The sequence below is a fragment of the Chrysemys picta genome, chromosome 1, assembly GCF_011386835.1.
Source record: "Chrysemys picta bellii isolate R12L10 chromosome 1, ASM1138683v2, whole genome shotgun sequence".
Taxonomy (NCBI): domain Eukaryota; kingdom Metazoa; phylum Chordata; order Testudines; family Emydidae; genus Chrysemys; species Chrysemys picta.
The window spans coordinates 234,697,277-234,723,278 of NC_088791.1; the positions used below are offsets into that span (position 1 = coordinate 234,697,277).

The 26,002-nt window shown below is 43.7% G+C and overlaps 2 protein-coding genes across 4 annotated transcripts in view; one reads left to right on the forward strand and one right to left on the reverse strand.

Moving 5' to 3' along the window:
- Positions 1-7,316: 7,316 nt before the first annotated feature.
- The window catches only part of GABRA5 (gamma-aminobutyric acid type A receptor subunit alpha5), an 81,628-nt gene continuing 62,942 nt past the window's right edge, over positions 7,317-26,002 (reverse strand). For all 3 annotated transcript variants that reach the window (XM_042840836.2, XM_005283302.5, XM_005283301.5), the window contains exons 7-10: positions 24,766-24,909; positions 12,145-12,297; positions 10,312-10,523; positions 7,317-8,835 (exon numbers count right to left, since the gene is read on the reverse strand). In XM_042840836.2, the coding sequence (XP_042696770.1) occupies positions 8,533-8,835; positions 10,312-10,523; positions 12,145-12,297; positions 24,766-24,909 (812 nt within the window). In that variant the 3' untranslated portion in view covers positions 7,317-8,532. The remainder of the gene's footprint in view (positions 8,836-10,311; positions 10,524-12,144; positions 12,298-24,765; positions 24,910-26,002) is intronic.
- The window catches only part of GABRB3 (gamma-aminobutyric acid type A receptor subunit beta3), a 259,983-nt gene continuing 256,860 nt past the window's right edge, over positions 22,880-26,002 (forward strand). Inside the window, exon 1 of the mRNA XM_042840835.2 lies at positions 22,880-23,066. Coding sequence (XP_042696769.1) covers positions 22,966-23,066 — 101 coding nt within the window. The 5' untranslated portion in view covers positions 22,880-22,965. The remainder of the gene's footprint in view (positions 23,067-26,002) is intronic.

Consider the following 26,002-nt stretch of genomic DNA (forward strand, 5'->3'; position numbering starts at 1 on the left):
GGACGCACTAATCTGACTGTCCACTGGGTGCAGACAGGATCGCACCCGCCTATAAAATGCTCCCCCTTCCGAGCCACAGGGAAAACTGCTCAGGACCTGGAAAGAGAGGTCAATGACATGCTGGCTTTGGGGGTGATCCAGCCGTCTTCCAGCCCTTGGGCCTCGCCGGTGGTGCTGGTCCCCAAAAAGGACGGGTCGATCCGGTTCTGTGTGGACTATCGGAAGCTCAATGCCATCACTGTAGCCGATGCCTACCCCATGCCCAGGCCGGACGAGCTCCTAGACAAGCTGGGAGGTGCTCGGTACCTTACCACCATGGATCTTACAAAGGGCTATTGGCAAGTGCCGCTGGATGCAGATGCCAGGCTGAAATCGGCCTTTGTCACCCCTCTGGGGCTCTATGAGTTCCTGACCCTGCCCTTCGGCCTCAAGGGAGCGCCGGACACCTTCCAGCGCCTGGTGGATCAGCTACTGAGGGGGATGGAGAGTTTTGCCGTGGCGTATATCGATGACATCTGTGTCTTTAGCCAGACCTGGGAGGATCACATATCCCAGGTTAGACAAGTGCTGGACCGACTCCAGAAGGCTGGGCTGACCGTAAAACCGGAGAAGTGCAAGGTGGGGATGGCTGAGGTATCCTACCTAGGCCACCGGGTGGGAAGCGGCTGCCTAAAGCCGGAACCAGCCAAAGTGGAGGTGATCAGAGACTGGCCCGCTCCTCAAACCAAAAAGCAGGTCCAAGCCTTTATTGGGATGGCAGGGTACTATCGGAGGTTCGTGCCCCACTTTAGCGCCATAGCCGCCCCCATCACTGAGCTGTGCAAGAAGGGGAAGCCAGACAAAGTGGTCTGGACCGAGGAGTGCCAGGAGGCTCTCCGGGCGCTGAAGGAGGCTCTGGTCAGTGGCCCAGTTCTGGCAAACCCAGACTTTGACAAGCCCTTTATGGTGTTCACCGACGCCTCAGACACAGGACTGGGGGCGGTGTTAATGCAGGAGGATGAAAAGGGGGAGAGACACCCCATCGTGTACCTGAGCAAGAAGTTGCTACCCCGGGAGCAGAACTACGCGGCCATCGAGAAGGAATGCCTGGCCATGGTGTGGGCCCTCAAGAAACTAGAGCCATATCTCTTTGGGCGTCACTTCACCGTGCACACCGACCACTCTCCCCTGACCTGGCTGCACCAGATGAAAGGAGCCAACGCCAAGCTCCTGAGATGGAGCCTGCTCCTGCAGGATTATGACATGGACGTGGTCCATGTGAAGGGACGTGACAACCTGATAGCGGACGCATTGTCCCGGAGAGGGAGCCCTGAACTTCCCCAGGTCACTGGTCAGAGTGACCCCGCTCAGTTCAGTCTCGAAGGGGGGAGAGATGTGACGGAGCAGGGAGCAGGGCAGATTTGACCTGGGAATGGATGTGACGGAGCAGGGAGCAGGGCAGATTTGACCTGGGAATGTTGCAGGGGGATTGCAGTGAGGAGGGGGGACTTCCCTTGAAGGAAGCTACCTGAGCTGTAACCTGAGCCAGGAACGGGGGTGGGGAGAATTAACACCTTCTGCCCGGGAGACTGAACAAAGGAGAGGAGCAGCGGGAGGAGTTGGGAGTTAGTTTCGGTTTGGGCTGGGTGGTGCAACGCAGGGAACCCCAAGCTGGGGTCTAAGCTCCCTGAACCTCCCAGAGGGACCTAATTGAGGGGGTCTGGTCGTACCTACACGCTCTGCTTGAGACTGTGTTCCTGTCCTTAAATAAACCTTCTGCTTTACTGGCTGGTTGAGAGTCGCAGTGAATCTCGGGAAGAGGGGTGCAGGGCCCTGACTCCCCCACACTCCGCAACAGTGTGATTTTTATCTACATAGCTATACCAGCCTAGTGTAAAAGCATAAAAGCACTTTTGCCTGTATAACTTGTTTTGTTCCCTGAACTAGAATAAGCTATCCAGGCAAACACACTTTTATGCTAGTATAATATGTCTACTCTAGGAGTGTTTTACTGGTTTATACCGGCAAAACCCTCCTAGTGCAGACAAGGCCTTCACAATACAGCACAATGGAACTCAGGTCCTGATTGTGGCCTCTGGGCATTGTTACTGCAATACAAATAATAACAGTGCTGCAAATCCTAGTACATTTCTTCTGTTGCATTGAAATACACATGCATGTGGATCATTTACTGTTCCATTGCAGCAGCCTCAACGGATGCTATCAAAGAAAGCAGAAACCCTTCTAGCACACCTGTCCAACTGTACAGTGGGGGAGTCTACATTGAAGAAAAATCCCTTCCTGGTATTCACAAATGATTACCTTGCAACCTGAAGCAACAGAACTGATTGCTGTTGTTAGGCAAGCAGATAGTGCTACAAGTGTTATACGTTATCATCCAATCAGCCAGCCCTTTACAAAACCCCTCTTGTGCTGTTTAACTGAATGGCCTCCTGTGGTAATGAATTACAGAACTCAACTATAACTTCATAGTGCTGTATTACCCATCCTTCATTCTAAATCTATTGTAAGCAAGAGTCCCCTTATTTCTGTAATAGAGAAAAAATAGACCTGATCCAACTGTGATCCTGCACCCCATATTCTTCTCAGTGATATGACATGAAATTATGATGTATTTTATGCAAGATAAGTCATGCGAGGTGTCATTGGAAAGGTTATGATTTGCTGAATATGATTATCCTATTTGTATGCATGTATCATTTTTGGATCTGAAGTTATGAATATTGACTATGTCTCTGCATTTCCAATGTAGTTACACCCGGGAACGCCACTAGACAAGATGCTTTCATTCTAGACAGTGGTTTGGAAACGGGCCATTAGGAAAACAATTGGCCTTAGGAGAAGCTTATCTCCCACCTGGGGAGCCTTCCTGAGAACGCTACAGACAGTCTCTGTGTAATGGCTGTTATGACTCTACAAAGACATGTGTTGTGACCACATGTCTCTAGATTCCATCTTGGAATGTCAGTGTTTTTCCACAGACAGGTCTGGGGAGCAAACTCTGAAACAAAGGGTTCTCACCATATCTGTAAAAGCTATATAAGGTGGGGAGTGACATCATCTGGTTGTTGCCCTTGCTGTCGCCTTCATATGCAGCAGCTGGTCAAAGTGCCTGAATGTAACTGCAGCTGGGTGTGTCCCTAACTGTATCTATATTGGTGAAAATGCAGGCTAGAGAGGGCTTTGTAGCTTGTCACAGCAATACAGTGTAAAAGGGAGCCCAGGCTAGTGGGCTGGGGAGGGGCTCAGTGGTACCCCAGTTCCAGGTGGCACCCCGGAGGGAACCCATCACACCAATACCAACCACAGTTTAAGGGAGTCTCTCTGTTGCTGTCAGTGGATTTTGGATCAGGACCAAAAGAAGGAAATGAGCATTTTACTCCACCATTTATAACTATCTCAGTCTAGTTCTTGTTTGTCCTTTTGTACTGATATCCTCTTCCTCGTGCATTTAAATACACCATTTGCCTTCTCTGGACCTATTCCAGCTTTGCTATATTAAAGTGACATGACCATTATTAAAAACAACACCCCAACAAAAGGACATACTATTGTTTTATTTAATGGCATAGTATTTATATGTTCTTGTGATAAATGAAGTGGGGGAGGTAGCTTCCTTTTATGGATACCCAGCCAGGCAGTAGCTATAAAATCCCTCTTAGTAGCTGTTCTCTAATTGCTCTACCAGTAAAGGGTTAAAAAGTCTCACTGTGATGCATAGGTAAAAGGAAGTGAGTGGGCGCCTGGCCTAAAGAGCCAATGGAACTTTTTAAAAAGCAACAGAGGGTCCTGTGGCACCTTTAAGACTAACAGAAGTATTGGGAGCATAAGCTTTTGTGGGTAAGAACCTCACTTCTTCAGATGCAAATGGAACTTTTTAAAATTGAAAAAAGACTCCCCTATTGTCTGTCTGTCTGTTGTTTTCCCGGGGAGATGTGAAGAGGACAGCAGCTATGCTGTAAGAGCTTGGGCCAGTTATGAAAGATCATCAGGATCATACCTAGAAACTATTCATTTTAAACCCCAGATATGTAAGTAGATCAGGAAATGTCTAGGAAGACACAATTAGGTTTATCGCTTTTATTTCGTTATGGCTTGTGGATTCCTCTGTGCTAAACCCAGGTGCTTTTGTTTTGCTTGTAACCTTTAAGCTGGATCTCAAGAAAGCTATTCTTGGTGCTTAATTCTTGTAATTGCTCTTTTAAAATCTAGCAGTAGCCTGAGTTCCCAGATGTATTTTATTTCTTTTTTTTTAGTTAATAAAATTTGCCTTTTTTTAAGAACAGAATTGGATTTTTGTGTCTTAAGAGGTTTGTGCACATGTTGTTTAATTAGCTGGTGGCAACAGCTGATTTCCCTTTTTTTTTTCTTCTCAGCTCTTCCCCGGAGGGGGGTGAAAGGGCTTGAGGGTACCCCACAGGAAGGAATTCCCAAATGCACCTTCCTGGGTTCTCAAAGCGGTTCTGCACTTGGGTGGTGGCAACATCTACCCATCCAAGGTCAGCGAAAAGCTGTAACCTTGGGAGTTTAATACAAGCCTGGAGTGGCCAGTATTAATTTTTAGAATCCTTGTGGGCCCCCACCTTCTGCACTCGAAGTGCCAGAGTGGGGAATCAGCCTTGACAGTTCTATATAATAAATTATATCTATTTTGTAATTTATCTTTAACTGCTGTTTCACACAGCGCAGAGATCTTTTACTGAGCTACCAATAAAGATGCCAAATCTTTTATCTCGGCTAATGAGGCCAAGTCTAAATATGATACATTCCCTCCCCAAAAGCCTGTTGCTGCAGCATCTCAGCACCTCACAATCTTTTAATGTCTTTACTCAGAGCACCCCTGCAAGGGAAGGGTGTGGTGTTATCCCCATTTCACAGGCGGGAACCTGAGATACAAAGAGACTTGTCCAGAGATCATAGAGCAGTGGTCCCCAAACTTTTCAGGGTCACTTCCACCCTTACTCCTGTTCTCCCGCCGGAGCTGGGGCTGGGAGTCCCAGGGGGGAAGTGGACAGGGGTAAAGGGATGAGGCTGAGGCTGGGGCTGCAGCTGGGGGCAGATCTGGAGCCAGGGCCGGGAATGGAGCCATGACCAGGGGCTGAGGCTGGGGGTGAGTCTGGGGACAGAGCTGGGAATGGAGCCACAGCCAGGGGATGGGGCCGGACTTGAGGTGGGGCTAGGACTGGGACCAGGGCCTGGCTGTGGGCAGAGCTGCAGCTGGGCTTTGCTCAGGGGTCGCAACTGGAGGTGGGGCCGAAGCAGAGCTGGGGGTGGAGCGGAGCTGGGTGGAGCTCCCGCCCCACCCATGTGGGGGTGGCCCAGGTCCTGTCACGCCCCCCCCCAAACATTCCCCGTGTCCTCCCTAGGGAGGTGCACCCCTCAGATGAGGATCTCTGTCATAGAGGAAGTCTGGGGAAGATGAAGTAACAGAACCTTGCTCTCCTGAGCCCCAGGCTAGTGTTCTAACCACTGGACCATCCTTCCACCACAGCCCATCAACATATATGAAAAGTTTGAGCTTTTTTTTCCAAGGTGTATTATTTTAAAGTTTCCTGGGTGTAAATTTCATCTGTTATCGTTCTGTCCAATATGCCCAAATCCATGTGGAGGTTCTTGCAATTCTTCAAACTTCCACCTGACTGAAACAAATGACTTAGCAGCACCCATAAACTTTCCTAATTTTCGTTCAGTCACTAATAGATTAAACACCACTGTGGGCAGTCCCTGTTAATTTCTCTTTCCCCTATGGTGTGGTTATTAATTGGTTTTGTCCTTGTACGTATTCTTTTTTTAATGCACAAGATTTTGTCCTCAGATCCCAAGATATTTCCTCCCTCACTCCCACCAATATTCTAATATTAAACACTTCTTACCTTTCTCTGGAGGCAAATCCTCTCTAAAGCATAGAGGGGGTAGAGGAATACAGTTCACACCCACCCGCCCACCCGTATATTTTACACATCAACCAAACTCCTAGAAACTTTATACTAAAAAGAAACCAGACAAAGGGCTCAGTCCTGCAAACACTTGATCACTTGAGCAACTATACACATGTGATTAGTTCCATTTAAGTAAAGGTGACTATTCATCTGAGGAAATGTACTCAGAGAGGTAGGTATTTGCGCTGAGTTTAAGCATGAGAACCAAAAAGTGTAAGTGATCATTCAAGAGTAATTGTAAGCAGCCCGAGCAAGGATAATTTAAAAATAATCATCTTTCACCAAAGTATCAAACTGGGCCTCTTTTTATAATGTAAGAAATAACACAGCAAAACAAAAAGACCTCTTTGGATCCCACTCACTCCTGCATAGGAATAACCCACATAAGGGAGAGGAAACATTGGAGTTGCCACTCACTGAATATCCTACTCGTTCTTCCATTCCCTTTGATCCCAGATGTAGTCGAGCAACCTCATAAAAAATTGTTGGGCACCATGAGAGAGAATGCATGAGACCACACTGAAAGGAACACAGAAGAGTAAGAATTGAGGGCACATGTCCCTTTCATTCCACCTTCCTCCTCCCCAGTGGTTGCAGCTATATGCTGAAAGAAACAGGGTACTCCTTATGTCGGGGATCCTTTAAATGCATGAAGTTTGCAGGAGCCAAGGGCCAGCCACTAAAAACCATCCTATCTTTCCAGTTAAAATACTGCAGAGCAGAATATTGAACCATGGTCTCCTGTGTCCCAGGCTACCAGCCTAGTCACTGGACCCTCTTCCTCTCTACTGTTTTTCTGATAACTTCCACTCTATTCTTTGGCCCTGTTGGCTCTTGCTGGTTTTGAGAGAGCACAGTTCCTGTAGCGCCCCCTGGATCCTCCCTAAAGATGCAATCCTATAACATGGATGGTAGAGCAGCAAAACTTACTACACCTTTTGTTTATAATCTGCTGTTTCCTTTCAGGAGTTTCAGAGTGGTGAAATGGAGGAAAGGCAAGGAAGAAGCCAGAGAATTCCAGACACTTCTCCAACCCCTGGCCTGTTCATTACCTCTCTATAGAGTAGAAGCCTTAAAAAGGACTTGCCAAAAATTGGTAGGGAAAAGAGAAGCCTGCAGTGCAGGCTGGGCACAGCCTCCCCAACACACACATTCAGAATGGACTCAGGGCCTGATTCTGCAAACATTGACACATTATGAATAACTGTATTTACATATTCAGTAGCTCTACTGGCATCAGTGAGAGTACTCGTATGCACACCATTACTTGTGTGTGTTTGCTGGATTAGGTCCTTAGCTGGCTTAAAGCTAAACATTCAGTATGACTAAGTTTTCCCAAAATGATAAGCTAGAAATGGAGGACATTTTGCAACCAAATTTTGAATGCATTTTTTTTTATTTAAACATTAAGATTAAATTACAAAAGCTACTGGAGCAATGGAGCAGTCATGCCAAACGTCTAAAAAAAAGTTGAAAACTCAAATTACGCTTTCTTATTCATGGTTGAAGCAAAACACACGGGCAGCAGCAAGGAGGTTATAGAAAAGTTTCAGATAAAGACCAAAATGCCCGTATTGTCTCTGAAAGACCTGGTTGTCATGAAGAGTAGCTTTCTTTCTCTGACACCCTTTTTTGTGTTGGGTGATTGTTTTCTTGTTATTGGGAATAAGAAATAATCATTATTTCAGAGGCATCTTCTTCTTCAATGGAAGATGTTGGCCAAACGCTGGTTATGTTACCCTAATGAAAGTATATATTAAGGACATTAATGTTTTATCTGCACAGTATGTTCTTAGTCTATTTTTAAAGATAATTTTGTGCACTGCATGCCTAATTTTTGCAATAAACAATGAGAATTACCAGAGAAAAATGCAGTTGGAATGTGAAAAAACTGACTTTCCCCCCTAAGGATAAGATTCTACAACCTTTATTTACATTGAGTAGCACCTTGCTCCTCCGCAGTCCCACAAAAATCTGTGACCCAGATTCTCAGGTGGTGTAAATTAGCATAGTTCCATTCAGCACTAGGTACTATGTCCATGTCCACTGGCTGAGAATCTGGATTGATGGGATTATTTGTGGAATAAGGTGCTCCTTGGAGAGAGTAAGGGTGGTGGAATGTGACCCTACATGAGAATTATTATATTTACAACCTGCATTATTCATGGTACCCTATTAGATGACAATAATGGAACATTTCTGTAAAATATAGGTTACACCTATGTATGTCTGACGTACATTAGACATATAAAAACTTCAGATATGTAATACACTTGAACAGTTAAAAATATAACTTATTTTATTTATAAACTATCAATGTAAGATACTGTGCAGCATAGAAGCCATGTTCTATGACTTCTCTTGTGTTCTTCTAAAAAGATCTGTGGCTGTAATTATTAATGTCACTGTCTCTGAAACATCTGCTGTTACATGTAGAAACAATCAAGGCAATATTATTTGTACATATTATTAAACATGCAAAAACTTCCTGAAGAATATTGCTCAAGTATAGAAAGTTTTCTGGCCTTCATATTCTCCGTGGTAGCATTTGCTTTATTAATATGGCTCACGTGTGGTTTTGGAGTCCTTCAGTTTATTTTGGAGAAGTAGCATCTTTAATAACAGGTTCCCTATTCAAATATGTGGCCCAATAGACTAAATTAAAAGTTCCAAACAATACTGGAAAAACTATTCGGGACATTTTGTCAATCTTACTGATGCTGTTATAAGTCTTTTTGCTTTCAGCAGGCTTTTCTTCTGCAGATTTCACTGCAACAGTTGCAGCGCTTGAGATGACTGATGGGGCTGAGTCCTTTGGTACGTTTGGTGTGGGGGCTGTCCTTCCAGCACTGTAAGCATTAATTGATTTGTTTCCTAGTAATTGACGCTCTTTTCTCTGTAATATAAATCAGGAAATACCATTTGACATAGAAGGCAGGTGAAAACATGTTCTCAGGGATTAAACAAAAATATCAGTTTAGTACTCAGTCATGCAAACTGTTCACTAGTTGTTCTCATTTCAAATCCCAACAAACTATTTATGTCCTGATCTTGCCGCCCTTACTCAAACAAAACTTCCACTGACATCAGTGAACGCTGAACAAGGCCCTCAAGACTGGGTCTCAGATTAGCATGTAAACTAGCAGAATCCTTTATCGATGTGATCCTTGCCTTGGGTCAGTGCTTAATTTGTTCTGGGCTTGCCGGGGCTGAGCCCCGGCACCTCTGTGCTTGCTGCAACAGTCATGAAAGTAGCTTTTGTGTTGGTATTTAGTTATTTCACAGGGGATTGATATAAGGTATATTGCCTGCAAATATTATTTTTCTTTATGGGATCATTTGATAAAACACATTAGAATAGCCCTTATTACTGACAATAGTCACCAAAGTGCCCAGTAAAGTTCTGATGCTGAAAATACTTATACATGTAACTTTCACATGGGAGTAGTTTCAATGAAGTTGACAGGATTACTCCTGTGAATAAAGTTATGCTTGTAAGCATTAAATAGTCTAAGTATTTGCACACAGGGGCCTACATTTGTAATAACTCTGGATATATTGCAGATGAAATGTTCATGCTTTCATATTGTATTTTTGTTTGTATTGCATTTATGGTGATTGTTGTGGGATCCTGATTTACTGAACTCAATGCGAGCTTTCCCACTGATTCAATAACAGCAGGAATGGACTGTCTATATTAATTTTATGCTACACATTTGTTTAAATTCTTAATTTCAGTGAAGAAAATCCATAGTAATTAGAGCTATAATTGATCTTTTGTTTTGGCATCGGGACTGAAGGGAAAAAATGGTTTCAGATTGATGCAAAAAAAAATTAGATGCTATCAGTGAAATGAAAAAAGTTTTGGGTTCTTTTTAACCTTTTAAAAAAATTAAGCACATTTTGAAATGGAACATAGTTTTGAAATGAAAAATCAACATGCTTGTTTTGAAGACACTGAAATAAAGTATTTTGATTTTTTTTTCAACTGAAACTATTTGCCAAATTCAGAATGAATTTGTGAACAGTTTTGGTCAACTTGAAATTGCATTTTCAGTGAATAAAATATTTGTCCCAAAAGTTTTACCCAGCTCTAGTTGTAACATACATTTAACTCTCTCGCAGTCATACTTCCAAACACAGATCAGTTCATATGCATGGTAGAGACAAATATTTCCTATTCTGACAGCATATGCATTAAAAAAAAAAATCAGCATGCCCTGCAAGTTATCACCTGAAGGTCAGTGACAGTGTGACATGAGTGAATTAAACACATTTTTATGGAGCAGTTGCAAATTGTACATTCAGTTATTTGTGCTGTGCAAGGTAACTGAATCTTATTCTAGTAATTCAAAAAGTGTAAATTAAGAACCTTGATTTTTGCAGCTTCCAAAGCTTTTTTGCCATCCCATGCCCAGCTTCTCTTTGTAAAATAGTTGACTGTTGCAAATTCAATCAGCGCAGAAAATACAAAGGCGTAACACACAGCTATAAACCAGTCCATTGCAGTCGCATAGGCCACTTTTGGCAAGGAGTTGCGGGCACTGATACTTAAGGTGGTCATGGTAAGGACTGTAGTTACTCCTTTAAAAAGAAAAAAAAAGTTAAGTTTAGAATTCTGCACGAGACTTGGAATGTTTTGTGACTTAGGCCCTGATGCCTAAGCAGCCCCAAGGAAATAACTGTTTGTATAGCATTTTAGAAGTGCGTGGTACTTTGGTCAACAATAGAAAAACAAGGTCCCTGCCTTGAGGAGCTTATTTCTGACTTCTGGGGCACCCAGCTCATCTTTAATTTCTACATATTGAAAGAACATTTTAAAAATTGTATGCATAAAGATTAGTGGTGTAAACCAGAATCTTACTTATTTTATTCATTCACGTTGATGTGTGGTACGTTTATAGCAGCCCTCATTTATAAAGAAGTACATTACAAAATCTGCTATCCGTGTACTGAGGAATTAATGTAATCTTTGGACTTTCTAATACTTGCAGGGATATGTTTGTGGAAAGATACATGTAAATCCTATAATCTTTTTCCTTCTGGATTTCAGCCAATATAGAGCATGAACTTTGTAGAACAACCTAACAATGCAGATTATCACAGGTAATAAAAAGAAACTTGGAAGTCACTTTATTAGGATCTGAATAACTAAACTAATTAGCAGTAATTGCAGTAATAAGGCAAGATTTCAATATTTGGAGATAAAAAAACCAACATAAATTATTTTCAATAATTCATTTCCAACCATTGTAGGTATCTCATCCTGCTGCCACTGAAATTAATAACAAAATTGTTACTGATTCCACTCAAAGGAGTAAATTCTACTGTCAATTACACCTCTGTAAATCCAAAAGTTCCACTGATAACACTGGATTTAAAAAGGTGTAACAGAGTGGAATTAGGTCCCCAATCCTTTGGCATCATGGTAGGTAGTCTCTGTGGTGTCCTGGCCCACCTCATACCACTGATTTTAAAGCAAAATGCCTGACTGATGTCAGTGGAGAGTTCTGTATAAAAATCAATAGCAAGATTTGGCTCCCTGTTACTAGTGGGAAAACACTTTTGTACAAAACTGATTTTTGCACTCCTCCCTTTCCCAGCCACTGTGTTTTCATATTGCATCAGTCTTGGGTGTTTACTTCCTGCTTACAAGCAATCTTCTAGTGATAATTCAAGTTGTTTAGAGATCCCAAAAGGATTTTACCTATTATACATTCTGTAATATGGATACAGTTTGTAAATGAGTAATTATATTAATTTGTATTGATGATAATAATACCCCTATTATCATCAGTACAAATTAATTGGCACTAATTAACCTCTTTTATGATTCATCTAGATCAGCACCTTGAAATACAGACACACTAAAACTTTTGAAGAGAAATCAGTGTTTTCATTGTTGTGTGTAGGGTATGTATTAACCCCTCCCCCATTACAATAAAAACACACAGATTTGATTTCTTCTTCTCTCTTCCTGCACCAACCCTCATTTAATTCTTGTGTAATTTTCATCAGAACTAAGTCAAAGGACTTGGAAACATGGTAGGGAGAGAGCATATGGTTTAAACTGGTTCAGAAGTAGGGGGAACAGAATCACCTGGACTAGAAATAAGTCAGAGTAAACTATTATTTCCTTACATAAAGTCACCCCTTTGAGTAAGACAATCCTTTCATAACCACCACAAAGGAGTGAAATACTCACCGAAGACAGTTCTAGCAGGAACAGACTCTCTGTTTAGCCAAAAGGACACTTGTGATAAGATCACGGTCATAACACACGGAAGGTACGTCTGGATGACAAAATAACCAATCTTTCTTTTCAGGTGAAAATGTGCTGTCATAATAGTGTATTCACCTAGAAGGAGAAAAATGCAGTGGTGGGAAAAAGTCAGACCATGCCTGAAACTGATGGATCCTGCTGATTTCTGTGCCCAAGTCCTCAAATTCCGTCACTGACTGAGAGAACACACTCAGCCATTTCCGCTGCACCAGAAATGTCTGGTCTTCTATGCAGCCTAGCTCTGCAAGGCTGGAAAAACCAGGATCCAGAACATACATCCTGCTGATGTTTGTACCCATGCCTCCAGAATGCCACTGCATAATTATACAACACAATGAACTGCTCCTACTGCATTAAAAAGTTCCAGAACCTGGCATGTTCTAATGCCACAAGGCTTCAGAAATTTGGATAGGTGACATGAATTCTGTTAGATCCGGCCAATTTTTGAGTCCTGGGCCCCAAATTCCACCACCAAAATAAAGAGTAAATCCAACTGGTCCTAGTGCATTAAAAAGGTACAGAATCAGCACATTCCAGCAGTATAATGCTGCAAAAAACAAGATCTGGTACTAGGATCCAACCTGATCCTGACAATTTTTACAGCCAAACCTCCAGATTTCTACTAAGGAAACATGACCAGACCCTCCTACTGCACTGAACATGTCTAAACTATGGCATGTTCCAGTCATGCAGCATTGCAAAAACCTGGATCTAGAATATGGATCCCACTGACATTCCACCTCACTATCACAGAATACTTTCCACCACTCCTAGAGCACCACATAATTTGGCATGCTCTAGCACCAGAGCACTGCAAAATCCTAGATCTCAGACATCGATTAGGATGGAAAGTTTGAGCTGCATTATAACGGTTTGTCAGTAGGCTGTGGTGTGTGAAGACTACTGCAGCCTATCTTTACCTAGCACTGAAGACAGTCTACATTCTTTTTTACAATAAAGCTGTTGTATCCATTTTGCCTCTATCTCTGGCTGACTAATCTGACATGGTTTCTGAAGAAAAACAATATAAACGGCAGAATTTTGTCAAAGTGTGTAAAATTCATGCTCCACAGAGCTTCAGCTTTGATGGAGCAGACTGGACTGACTAGAAGGATCAATTTATGGGTTTTGCACTTCAACTAAACTCCAGGAGGAGAAGGGCCTGGTCCAGTTGTGTTCCTTAGTCTATGCTATGGGCAGGGAAGCTGAACCCATCTTTAAATCCTTTGCCTTTGGAGAGGAGAGCCACGCTGTGGTGCTGGCTGTGTTTGATGAGCAGTTTACACCTCTGTGTAATGTGGCTGATGAGTGAGCCCGTTTCTACCAGCATGTCCAAAAACCTGGGGAGTCTGTGGAATCATTTATAAGAGGCTTGTATGACATGGTAGAAAACTGATATTGAAGACAAAATGGAAGAGCACATCAGAGACAGAGTCCTGATTGGCATTTTAGACAAGGGACTGACAGAGAAACTGCAAATGAGGGAAGATTTAAACCTTCACACAGCAGTAGAAATAGCAAGACAATTGGAGAGTATTAAAAATCCAAACAGAGGCCAGGGCCACCAGAAAGAAACCTAGAGGAAGTGAATCACAATAGGACAGTGGTTCCCAAACTGGGGTTCGTGAAATGTTATAGGGGGTTCTCGGGAAAAAATTCCCTAATGGCGGACAGAGCTGTCCCTAGGGACCTCAGGCAGCACGGGGCCAGCAGCCCGGAGCCCCTGAACTTCCAAGAGCTAAGCAGATCAAAGCAAGCCTATCTATCACACTGAGGAGATTTAAACTTCAAGCCTCCTTATAAGAAAAGGAAGGGGAGGTGGATATTTTTTGCTGTTTTTAAAATGAAATAGGCAGCTAGTACTGTTTTTAAAATTATTATGAAGAACAAGTTTAAGCTTTGTTGTAACATGCGTTGTTTGCCTGGACTGCTCAAGACCTGAATGCTTGTGTAGGAGGAACTCTTTGAGTTGACTTCTTAAATACCTTCCTGCTGTTTCACATCTGATACTCCTTGATGAAACATAGGAGCCTTGTCTTATAACAGGCTTATTCAAAGTGATACAAGCTATGAAAGTGAGATCTTGGAGTGTTGCAGTTTTCATAATGTAATAAAAATACTGTAATGATAGATAATAATTAATAATAAATAGTATGTAATAAGCATGTCATAAAAACAAATTGTGTATTTCCAAGATCACTGCTTTTATAATTTATACTCAGGTAAAGAGAAAATCCCTGGAAATATTCATTTTTAGGAGGGTGTTCGCGAGACTTGACATTTTCGTGAAAGGGGTTCACAGGTTGTTAAAGTTTGGGAATCACTGCAATAGGAGATATAGCAGAGCTGCAAAAAGCAATTGTAATCAATCCTCAAAGGCAACGTGGGGTGAGCCCTAGGCAAAATATAAACACTTTTCAGACTAGATGCTCAAAATGTGGGAAAGATGACAATACAAGAGGTGATTGTTTAAATAAAAAGCAACAGAGGGTCCTGTGGCACCTTAGAGACTAACAGAAGTATTGGGAGCATAAGCTTTCGTGGATAAGAACCTCACTTCTTCAGATGCAAGTAAAGACAGTGGTTCCCAAACTGGGTTTCGTGAAATGTTATAGGAGGTTCTTGGGAAAAAATTATTTGCATCTGAAGAAGTGAGGTTTTTATCCACGAAAGCTTATGCTCCCAATACTTCTGTTAGTCTCTAAGGTGCCACAGGACCCTCTGTTGCTTTTTACAGATTCAGACTAACATGGCTACCCCTCTGATGTTTAAATAAAGGAGACAAATGCTGTAAATGCACAAAAATTGGCAATTTCATTTAGCCAGAGAGAGAGAGCTAAACTGACTCCATTCATTACACCATTTGGGATATTTTGCTTTCAAAGATTCCATTTCAGGATTACCAATGTTCCTGAAAATTTCCCAAGAAAGATGGCAGACCTCTTACAGAACATAAATGGGGTAGTCCTTCTTAGGGACAACACATCAGTGGAAGAACATAACAAAATCTTCAGTGAAGTCCTGACCTAAACCAGTGAGTACTGATTCAATCTAAATAAAGAAAAGTGTGTTTTCCAATGTGAATTTTTGGAACAGCTGGAATTAGTCCTATCCCCAAGAAAGTAAAAATAATTAGAGAACTGAATGCACCAACAAATGTACCAGAACTGAGACACATACTGGAGATGATAAACTATCATGGTTGATAGCTGCAAGACTTTTCTACAGTGACAAAACCACTGAATGAACAACTAAGGTCCAATACTTCCTGACTATGGGGCCCAAATCAGGAGACTGCCTTCAAAAGGGCAAAGAAATTATCTTTAGAACTGGGGTAGTTAAATTCTACCATGGTCAGTGCAGATATCAGTAACTCTGGCCTGGGTGGCGCGTTATTGCATCTACATGGATCTGAATGGAAACCATTTGCATTCTGCCCTCATACACTTACAGAAGAAGAAAAATGATATGCATAGATTGAAAGGGGGTTCCTGCAAGTGAATGTGCATGTGAGAACTTTTACAGATACATGTGTGCGAAGAGACTTAAATAACAACACCTATACCAGACAGACCCTGGAAAAGGCTAACACCAGATTTGTGCGAATTTAGAGGACATCATTACCTAGTTGTAGTGGATTATTTTTCTAGATATATTGAAATAATATATTTGAAAGATACAACAAGTTGTAGTGTTATTGAGAAATTAAAAAGCACATTCACCAGTTTTGATATTCCACAACAACTAGTGACAGACAACACACCACAATTCACCACAACTGAACTTCAGTCATTCTAAACCAAATGTGGTTTTGAACAGATCGCTAGCAGCCCACATTACCCACAAGCAAATGGAGAGTCTGAGAGGGCTATACAGTCATCCAAGAAAATATTGAAGCAGGAAGATCCATTCCTTGCTCTACTGAGCAACAAGTCACTACTGTTAGTAGCTACTGACTACAGCCCTACCCAGCTCCTGATGGGAAGGCAACTCAGGATTGTTCCAATCCTGGAAAACAATTTAGCCCCAGCATGGCCAGACCTGAAAAAAAGTAGCCAAGTCAGATCAACAAGCAAAAAGAGCATATGAACACTTTTATAACTGATGTCACTCAGAAAATTGCCTGTTTGTGTCTCCTTGGATAGAGGAGAAGGATGGAGAACTCCAGCTGTTGTAAAGGAAACAAATACCTCACCCTGATTATACACTATTGAGACAGACCATGGAGCGTTCAACAGAAATCGTCAACATCTTCAGTTTGTTCCAGAGACCGAACAATCCACTGAGCAAATTCTACAAAGTGCAGGTGCAGAACTAGAAGAAAAAGATTCACCTATTCCAAACCTGCCAGAGACAGCCCTTACAAATACAAGTCAGCCTAAATAAAATAAATAAAAATATTTGGGGGGAGGGATAGCTCAGTGGTTTGAGCATTAGCCTGCTAAACCCAGGGTTGTGAGCTCAATCTTGAGGGAGCCACTTAGGGATCTGGGGTAAAATCAGTACTTAGTCCTGCTAGTGAAGGCAGGGGGTTGGACTCAATGACCTTTCAGAGTCCCTTCTAGCTCTAGGAGATAGGATATCTCCATTAATTAATTTATTTTTTTGAGACGATGGAAAGTTTAAACTGTGTTACAATATTTAGTCACTAGGTGGCACTGTGTGAAGATAATAGCTGCATGTCTTTACTAAGTGTTGGAGCCAGTCTTTTTTAAACTAATTAATTTATTCTTTATTTTACCAATGAAGTTGTTACTGGTTCTATTTTGCCTCTGTGTGACAATCCTGACATAGACCAAGCTGGATCTTTCTCGTTTTGGCACAAAAGACTCAAAATTCCATCATCTACACAGAGAACACATCCAGCTGCTCTGACTGCACCAATACATTCCAGATCTCTTTGCATCCATCCCTATGCCATCCTTGAGACCTATCTGATCCCGCTGATGTTTGGACTCAAGCCCCCAAAATGCACTGCCAAAACAGACAGTCCATAGCTTCTCTCCTAATATGCCAGACAAATCTAGAACCTGACCAGTTCTGGCACAAGGCTGCTGCAAAATGTATATGGCACCTGGATCCTACTGGATCCAGGCAATTTTTGGCCTCCCAAAGCACAAATACCTCTACTGAAATATAGAACATTGTTGACCTCCTACACCATCAGAAAAACCAAGATCCTGACACACTCTGGTGTGTAATTTGCACACACATATCCTACAATTCGACCTAGCTAATATTTGCTCCACACTTACAATTTTACCCTCTAAATAGAGAGCAAGTATAGCCACTCTTATTCTGATACAGATTGGTGTAATCATGTGATAAAACTGCTGAATTTTGCCAGATCCTGGCATTTTTGGCCACGACCCCAAAATGTATTTTCTTCAGAGACAAGTGCAGCATAGACCTTTACCACTTGAGCTAAAGGATAACTAACTACAAATACAATATTTAGTAGCATGCAATGATTGTTGTCCTCTGCAGACCAGCCTCTAAAGGAGGATGTGTAACACAGCTCGGTTACATGTGCATGTATGGTCATATTTTACAGACAGCACAGCTGAGTAGTTAGATTTGGCAGATTATTTGTGAGAGACAGTGTGGTTAATTGGCTATGGCTTTGCTAGTATAGCTATACTGGTATGCTATGCTGCCAAAATGCTCTTAGTGTGGATACAGCTTCTATCAGCAAAACTGTGCTTTGCACCAGTATAATTTATTCCAGCCCCTCTGTGCAAAATAAGCTGTACCAGCAAAAGGACAGTTTTGCTGATACAGCTGCATCTACGCAAGGGACTTCTGCCAGCACAGCTATGTAAGTCAGGGCTCAAACCTCTTCACACACCCGACCAACAGAATGACACTGGCAAAGCTGTGTAGTGTAGACCAAGCCTGAGATGTGGACCTGCCATATCAGGACTCTGGGATTTAACCCCAGTTTGGGTAAGCTCTCAGTGGGGTATGAGGCTGTGGGGGCACAATAGTTCTGGCTATCTACTGCTGATACCACTCTGAGTTGTAAAGGCTCTGAGGTGTAAAGGCTGCCTCTGTCTCTAATGGGCCCCATGAGGAAGTGGTTATAGTAACTGGAAGAGGCCAGCGGAGTCTGGAGGAAAAGAGCAGTGGGGAAACTGCCACACTGCTGCCCCTAGTGTAGAAAGACTCTCCCCCTTGTGGGGGCAGGAGAAGAGCGGTGCAATTTAAGACTGCCTGGCTTCTCTTCATGCAGCTGCCCATCTAGTGCTGTTTTCTGCTCCTATAAACTCTCTCTAAGGGCTGGTCCACACTAACCCCCCAGTTCGAACTAAGATACGCAACTTTAGCTACGTGAATAACATAGCTGAAGTTGAAGTATCTTAGTTCGAACTTAAAGGTACTTACCGCGGGTCCACACGTGGCAGGCAGGCTCCCCCGTCGACTCCGCCTACTCCACTCGCAGGGCAGGATTACCGGCGTTGACGGCGAGCACTTCCGGGATCGATTGCTTGCCGCCGAACCAGTGGGTAAGTATAGACATACCCTAAGACTCCTGAGATGTACTCTATACGTGGCAACCCTTTAAAGCCACCCAGTAACTGAAACTGATGCTCAATGTTGTGACTTGCCTGGTAAGCAGAGTAGCTCTCTTTGAGCACATACAATCAGTGCTCCCTGATCTGCACTGGTTGCTTATGGCTTCCCAGATAAGTTTAAGGTCTTGACTTTGACCTATAAACCCCTAAAAAGCTCAGGAGCCATCTACCTGAAAGAGTGCCTCAATCCTTGTGCCCAGGGAAGGGCTCTCTTCTGGCTTCTCACTTTCTGGAAGAGTGCTGGGGAAAGGGGCTGGGAGAAGGTCTGCTGTAAAATCAGGTAGCATATCCCTATAACTGGATAATTTCCTATACACATTGGTTTGTGATAATCCCATACCTGGTATGCAGGATTTTTTTGGTGCTCTACACCTGGCTGCATGTGCTCTCTATTTAGCAGAATTAGTTTGTGTACGAGGCCACAGATGGGCTGGATCCAGCAGGTGTCTGCATACCAGCTACATGTCTTTTGAGCTGTTACTGCACTGGGATGAATTGGAGCTGGATTTTCCTGGTCAACTAAGAGCAGTCAAATAGAGTTGTCTATTTTGACAGTACGGCTTGAGGAAGGGGAAAAGGGGAGACAAAAACTGGTAGGAAGCAGCCGGCTGGATAAACGTGTTTACAGTGCTATTCAGCAAGGATGCACAGAAGTCTGCTCTTTTTTGTTTTTAAATTACAAATTACAAAACCTCAAGTACTTGTTTTCATTTGTAAGGCCAGTCGTGGCTGATTTACATCCTGTCATTTCTTACATAGTATTGAGACTTTGGTCCCCCCCATGTCCACTCCACCAAAGATGCCTGCTTTGCCCATTGTTCAGTTTTCCAATAAGTACCTCTGCACTTTCCCCCATGCTGCCTGTAAAGGTGTGGGTTATCCCCACATCCCCCCTTGTGGTCCAGTGTGGCACTGCAAGTATGCCACACCTTCATTTCCCCAGATTGGGGTGGCAGTAGGTTCACATTACCAGTTGAGGGGATTGGGGCGGGGTGGGGGGCAGCTGCTGGCTCCAGCCTGTCTTTTAAAGGGAGAGTACACTCTTTCACACTGCTCTTACACATGGAGGAAGCTCCCGATGAAATCTGCATTTTCTCTCCAGCCACAATGCTTGCAAAAAAACTCAACTTGGGGCGGGGGGAAGCTGGTGCTCTGTGACCACTACTTATTATGATGACTGGTATTGTCTCATTGTTACCTTGTGCTCATCTTAGCCATTTATTGTATTCACCTGTTGCCTCTAGCATTATACTTTGGGCTGGTCCACACTGGGGCAGGGGATCGATCTAGGAAACGCAACTTCAGCTATGAGAATAGCGTAGCTGAAGTTGACGTTTCCTAGATCGAACTAAGTTTACTTACTGAGGGTCCACGCGGTGCAGGCAAGCTCCCCCGTCGACAGCGCTTCCTCCTCTCGACGAGCAGGAGTTCCGCAGTCGACGGGGGAGCGCTTCTGGGATCGATTTATCGCGTCCAGATGAGACGTGATAAATCGATCCCAGAAGCTCGATCTCTACCCGCCGAATCGGGCAGGTAGTGTGGACCTAGCCTTAGAGTGAAATTCTGGCCACACTGAAGTCAATGGCAAAACTCCCAGTGACTTCAGTAGGGCCAGGATTTCCCTCTTAGACTTAAGCTCTTTGGGACAGGAACTAATTTTTGTTACATGTTTATACAGAACCTATCACAGTGGGATGCCATTCTCAACATCAACAATCAAAAGAAAGAATTAATAATAAAGAAGAAATGGAGCTGCTGCATTTCTTCTGTACTTAGGTGGTAGAATTTTTGGCCTTAGAGTGAAAGCTGAGCTGATATAGCTGGAGCTGAGTGCGGGCTATGTGATTTTGTGCTGCAACTGTGCCAAGTTGCAGAGGATCTACATCAATGGTTCCCAAACGTTTTAGTAAGGCATCCAAACAACTGCATTTTGTTTTGTTTTTTTATGACCCATCCAGGATCCAAATTTTGGGATGGGAAATAATAGGCCAGTGTCCTCCTCCACCACCACCTTCTCACCCTGCCGAGGGGCTACTGACCATCCTCAGCAGCATCCTCTACCCTGACACCACAACCCTGCTCCCGGAGAGGTGCAGAGGGGATGCCCCAAGGTGTCGGGGGCTGGTATTTGAAGAGTTTTCCCTGCACTCACCCCACAGTGATGACTCCTTTCTTGCAGGGCTGGGCCTAACTCCCTGCTCTGGGAGTTGCAACCTGGCACACGAGTTCACAGCATCTCTCTGTCATGATGGAAAGGCGGCCGGGACATATTTGAGTGAGTGGCATTGCGACCTGCCCATTTGGTGTCAGTGCCACTCAGGTTTGACCTATGCCATCCCTTGCCGCACTGTTCAGGTATGGCCTGACTGCTCTTCTGTCATGACAGAGGAGCAACCAGGCCAAACTTGAGTGGCACTGTGACCCCGGGTACCAGGTCACAACACCCAAAGGGGGGTTGCTGGGCCCAGTGCCGTGGGACAGAAGCCACTTGTGCAGCGTAAGTGCTGGGCAGGCTAACTCTCCAATCCCCCCAGGCCTCTCCTCCACATCGATCCCATGACCCATTTACCTCCTTTCCACGACACAGCCCATCCTTTAGGAACCATTGGCTTAGATTTTTTGATGGATTAGAAGTTGCTACATTTAAAAAAAAATGATTTAGACAATAGAATTTTGGAGAAAGAATATGGCTAAAAAATAGCAGGCTCCAGTAGAATCCGGACCCCAGATATGTGCTTTGCATATGCTGTTGGGCTGGATACATCAAGGTCTGTTTTACCAGTGGTGGAATGGTGGCTACACTTGTAGGCTGAGGCCTGCGGTGAAAAAAAAAAAAAAAAGGCAGGTTCTGGCAGAATTCAGGTATGTCAGATCTGTGTTATTGTGTCATTGTTGCACCAGACCACACTTGCCTCAGGATACACCAGAGTCTGTAATTTTTTGGTATAGGTGGAGCAGCTGGCTGTGTTCTGTATTTAGATATTGGAATTTGGGGCTTGAGTGCAAAAATTGGCAGCAGGATCTATGTTTTGGGTCTGGGTTTTTGTAGTGCTGTGGTGCTGCAATGTGCAAAAATCCAAGATCTTTGGTGCAACAGAAGTGGCTGGATTTATTCTCTCTTTATTTGTTCTGAATATCTTCTCTGTGTAGGCAGTGCAGGAATATTTTGATACATACAAGTGGCTGGATGTGTTCTTTATGTAGGAAGTGGAAGTATTGGGGCTCTGTACTGGTTTTTTGCAATACTGTTACATGAGGAATTTTTTTGTGGCAGCTGTATTCTCTATGTAGCCAGTAGAATTTGGGGGCTTGAGTGCCAAGATTAGCAGGATCAGGGTTTTTGCAGCATGCCAGTGCTAAAATGTGCCAGATTCCAAGATTTTTTGTGTGCAATCTAACTAGCCAAGTATCTTTTTTCTTCAGGCAAAACTTGGGGAGCTGGGTGCAAAAATCAGTAGGATCCAGTAAGCCTGGTGGAGATCCAGATTTTACCTCTTTCTAAAAAGCATCTGCTTGAAGTGACAGCATAAAAGGTGTATAAAATGTTTATATACCCAAACATTTCCCCCCGTGCAATTGGAGGGGTTGTGTAGTTTGACATATGGCCCAAAATATATCCAAAGGATCAAAACTGTTGGATTTGTGCAGTATTCTTCCTTCCCCTTCCTTCCCCCCCCCCCGCCCCCCCGCATTCAAAATTCTGTACAAAGGAGAAATGTCTTAAACATCCGATCACAAGTAACCCTGATTACCAGCCTACTGCGAGCTTGATGAAGCCCAGAAAATCCATCACTGACTGATGCTTTCCCTGTGTAAAATCGGATTTTTGTATTTTGCTAATCCCTGGTTACAATCTGTGTCCTGCTCTTTGTGATCCACCCTGCAATCAGAATCCAGCCTGCCCAGATGCAACCTGGGACATTAAAAAAATTCTTGACGTTGGAAAACCGTAATTTATTAGCCTCAATCTTTGGGAAGGGACGTGATTTCTGTGCACGAACTTTTTGATCCCTCCTAGGATTCTGCTGTTTCCTTAGGTTGAGGAGTGCAAGGTGCCTTCCACGGGAAAGCGGAGACGTGAAAGTGGCCCAGAACTGACACCCTGGAGCACCCACTGCCTGCTTTGGATTGTTTTCTTTCTCCCAGGATCAGGGCGAGTTTCTAGGAGATGCTCCCATACATCCTCTGGATCTTTTTCTTGGCAGTTTTGAAAGCAAGAGGGGAGCTGCCATTCATTGCAGAAAACAATGCAGCTATGATGGTAAACTGGTAAGGAAACATGTTTTTGTTCTTTAATGGGAGGCAGCTTGCTTTCCCCAGGGGGCTGTTTGCTATTAGGGTAACGACTGTGATTATTTCTACATGCATATCCTGGATGCTGACTCTTTTGGCTTATTTAGCAACTGTTCTACGGATATTGAAGGGGTTGGGAATGATTAGAACTTGCAGGGAAGTGGATCATAACTTTGCTTTGTGGTTGCCTGGTACTATGTAGAGCAAGGTTGTCCTTGCTTTGGGATTGTTTGGGGAGTAAACAGCAAGCCCAGCTGGGCTCAGAGTGGGTCCTACCTTCCCCAGAGCTGTTTGTTTGTTTGTTTAATTTTGAATAGAGAGCTTTAAGCACCTTCATTCCTTAATCCCACCAACCTTTGTGATTGTGTGTGTGTGCGGGGGAGCGGGTTCTGCACATGATAAAGTGTCCTAAATATCCCTTCCAAGGATAGCCCAGGTTACCAATCTGGTTTACACCTTCTCCTCAGAGTCTCAAATTAGACCTTAGAGCCTGTCATTTTTAGCCAGTGATAGGGAGTGCCAGGTCCTCACAATAAATATGTCTCAGTGTTTTACTAGTGTTAATTTCTGCAAGAGCATTGTTCAAATCTGCATTCTAAAAGCTTCCTGTGAATGAAGCCATGGAGGGAGGGGATGGCTTTGTTTAAAGACAGGATATTTTTGATTCCAATCATAGGAGCCCTTAGACTCTACTTCATTAATTCTCTCAAGACAAGTATATTATATAACTTGTTAAAGCCTCTGTGCTGCGGAACCCATGTAACTGTCAGGGCTGGTCTGGCATCACTCTCCCAGGTATCCCCCACCCCCATCAGAGCACAGGGCTGCCCTGACATGGAAGCCTTAAGCAGCAGGCGAGGGGGGGGAGGGGGGCCTCACGTGGGTGGCTGGGCTGGGATTAAAGCTTCTTTGCCTCTCTAATGCTGCCACATCTGGCGCCTCCACTTCCAGTTACGGAGGAAATGGGAATCCTTGGGGTTAGCACCTCCTCTCTGGCCACGTGGTACCCAGGACACGCTGCAAAGGCCGGCAACAGCTGCCACCTTCCCTCTTCCCCCATCCCCCAAACGGTTTCATCAAGCAAATCACTATAAACCTAGGATTGGTACAGATCTAATGGGTGGCCAGTGTTTGCCTCCTGGAGCCGTTCCTCTAGCAGGGAAATAAGCCAGCAATAGTGCTGCGATTTCAGCAAATACAGCAGGACCTCAGAGTGATGAACACTCTGGGAATGGAGGTTGTTCATCGCTCTGAAATATGTGCTGCTCGTAACTGAACAAAACCTTATAGTTCTTTCAAAAGTTTACAAAAGTTTGCAGCTGAACATTGACCTAATACAGCTTTGAAACTTTAATCTGCAGAAGAAAAAGGTTGCTTTCCTTTATATTTTTAGTAGTTTATGTTTAACACAGTACTGTACTGTATTTGCTTTTTTTGGTTTTGGCCTCTACTACTGCCTGATGGTGTACTTCCAGTTCCAAATGAGGTGTGTGGTTGACTGGTCAGTTTGTTGCTCTGGTGTTCGTAACTCTGAGGTGTTACTGTACAGTTGCCAAGACTTGATATGCATTTCCCTAGTGCCCCCACCAAAGAGCCAGGAGCCGGTATACATCTCCCCACTGCACCTCCTTTTCCTGTTAGCAACTGTGTGGTGGAAAGATGCATTCTACCACACCTGTACTGGTACTGATGTTTTCAGTTCCTACAGTCTGTCCCATCAGATGATACTGGTTAAGTCGTGAACCATCTTCTGCAACCACCACAGATGTAGAAGTGCTATTAGTCCAGACATAGACCACTTCAGAATTGGGGTAAGCATCTGTTAATGGAAATAAAGATGACAGGTTAAAACAGAGATTAATTTCCTAGTGGACTCTGAAATTATATAGTTTTGGGAAGGGGAGGGGGAAGAAGAGAGGAGTGACAGCAGTTAAGGGAAACAAATAGATATGATATAACTATGTTCCCATATGTCCGGCTCACAAAGTGTTAGGTCGAAGCCTTCTGACATAACAGATGTGTGGGATGGTTTGTAGAAGGCTGGAACAGTGGAGTTACAAATATAATCCTTTAGGGCCATTTGATTTGGGAGAGCTTTTGACTGGAAAAGTGAAATGTGCACGGAGTGGTGTGGGGGTGTGCTGGCTGGTATATATGCCTGGCTGGGGTTGGTGAGTGTGTGTGCACATGGGAGGCGGGGGGGAGGGGCGGAGGCTGATGTGTCTGCGAGTGTGGAGAGGGTTGAATTGTGTGTGTGCACATGTGTGTTTGATATGAGTTCTCTCTACCTAATATTTTTTATCTGGAGGTCCTAGGAATCAAAGGCAGTGGCAGAGTTGCCAGCTCACATGACTTTATTGTGAGTCTCACAATATTTAGCTTTTTTTCTTCAAGCCCCAGCACCTGGATCATGTTACTATATGAGAACTTCAGCTTTCACAGTTTAAAAAAAAAAAAGTTTGAAACCCTTGTGGCTCCAAAGGAAAGCTTGAAAACAACAGCCCTATAGTGTTAAAAAGCAGGAGTAGGGTGACCAGACGTCCTGATAAAATCAGGACCATCCCGATTTTGAGCTGTTTGTCACGATATTTTGCGCCGCTAGGATCACTCAGCTTTTGTTGTGTGTGTGCTCTCGGCTGGCCGGCAGCACTCGGCTTATTTTTTTGCGCCCCCCGCCACGATATTTTCTTCATCTCATCTGGTCTAGGGTTACCATACGTCCAGATTTTCCCGGACATGTCCGGCTTTTTGGTTCTCAAATCCCCGTCTGGGAGGAATTTCCAAAAAGCAGGACATATCCGGGAAAATAGGGAGGTATGGTAAGGGGACTGCCTCCTCCCCGGGCTCCAACTTTCCGGGGCCAGGCGGCGGCTGTTCGTTCTCCCCACCTGGGCAGCGGGACTCGGGAGCAG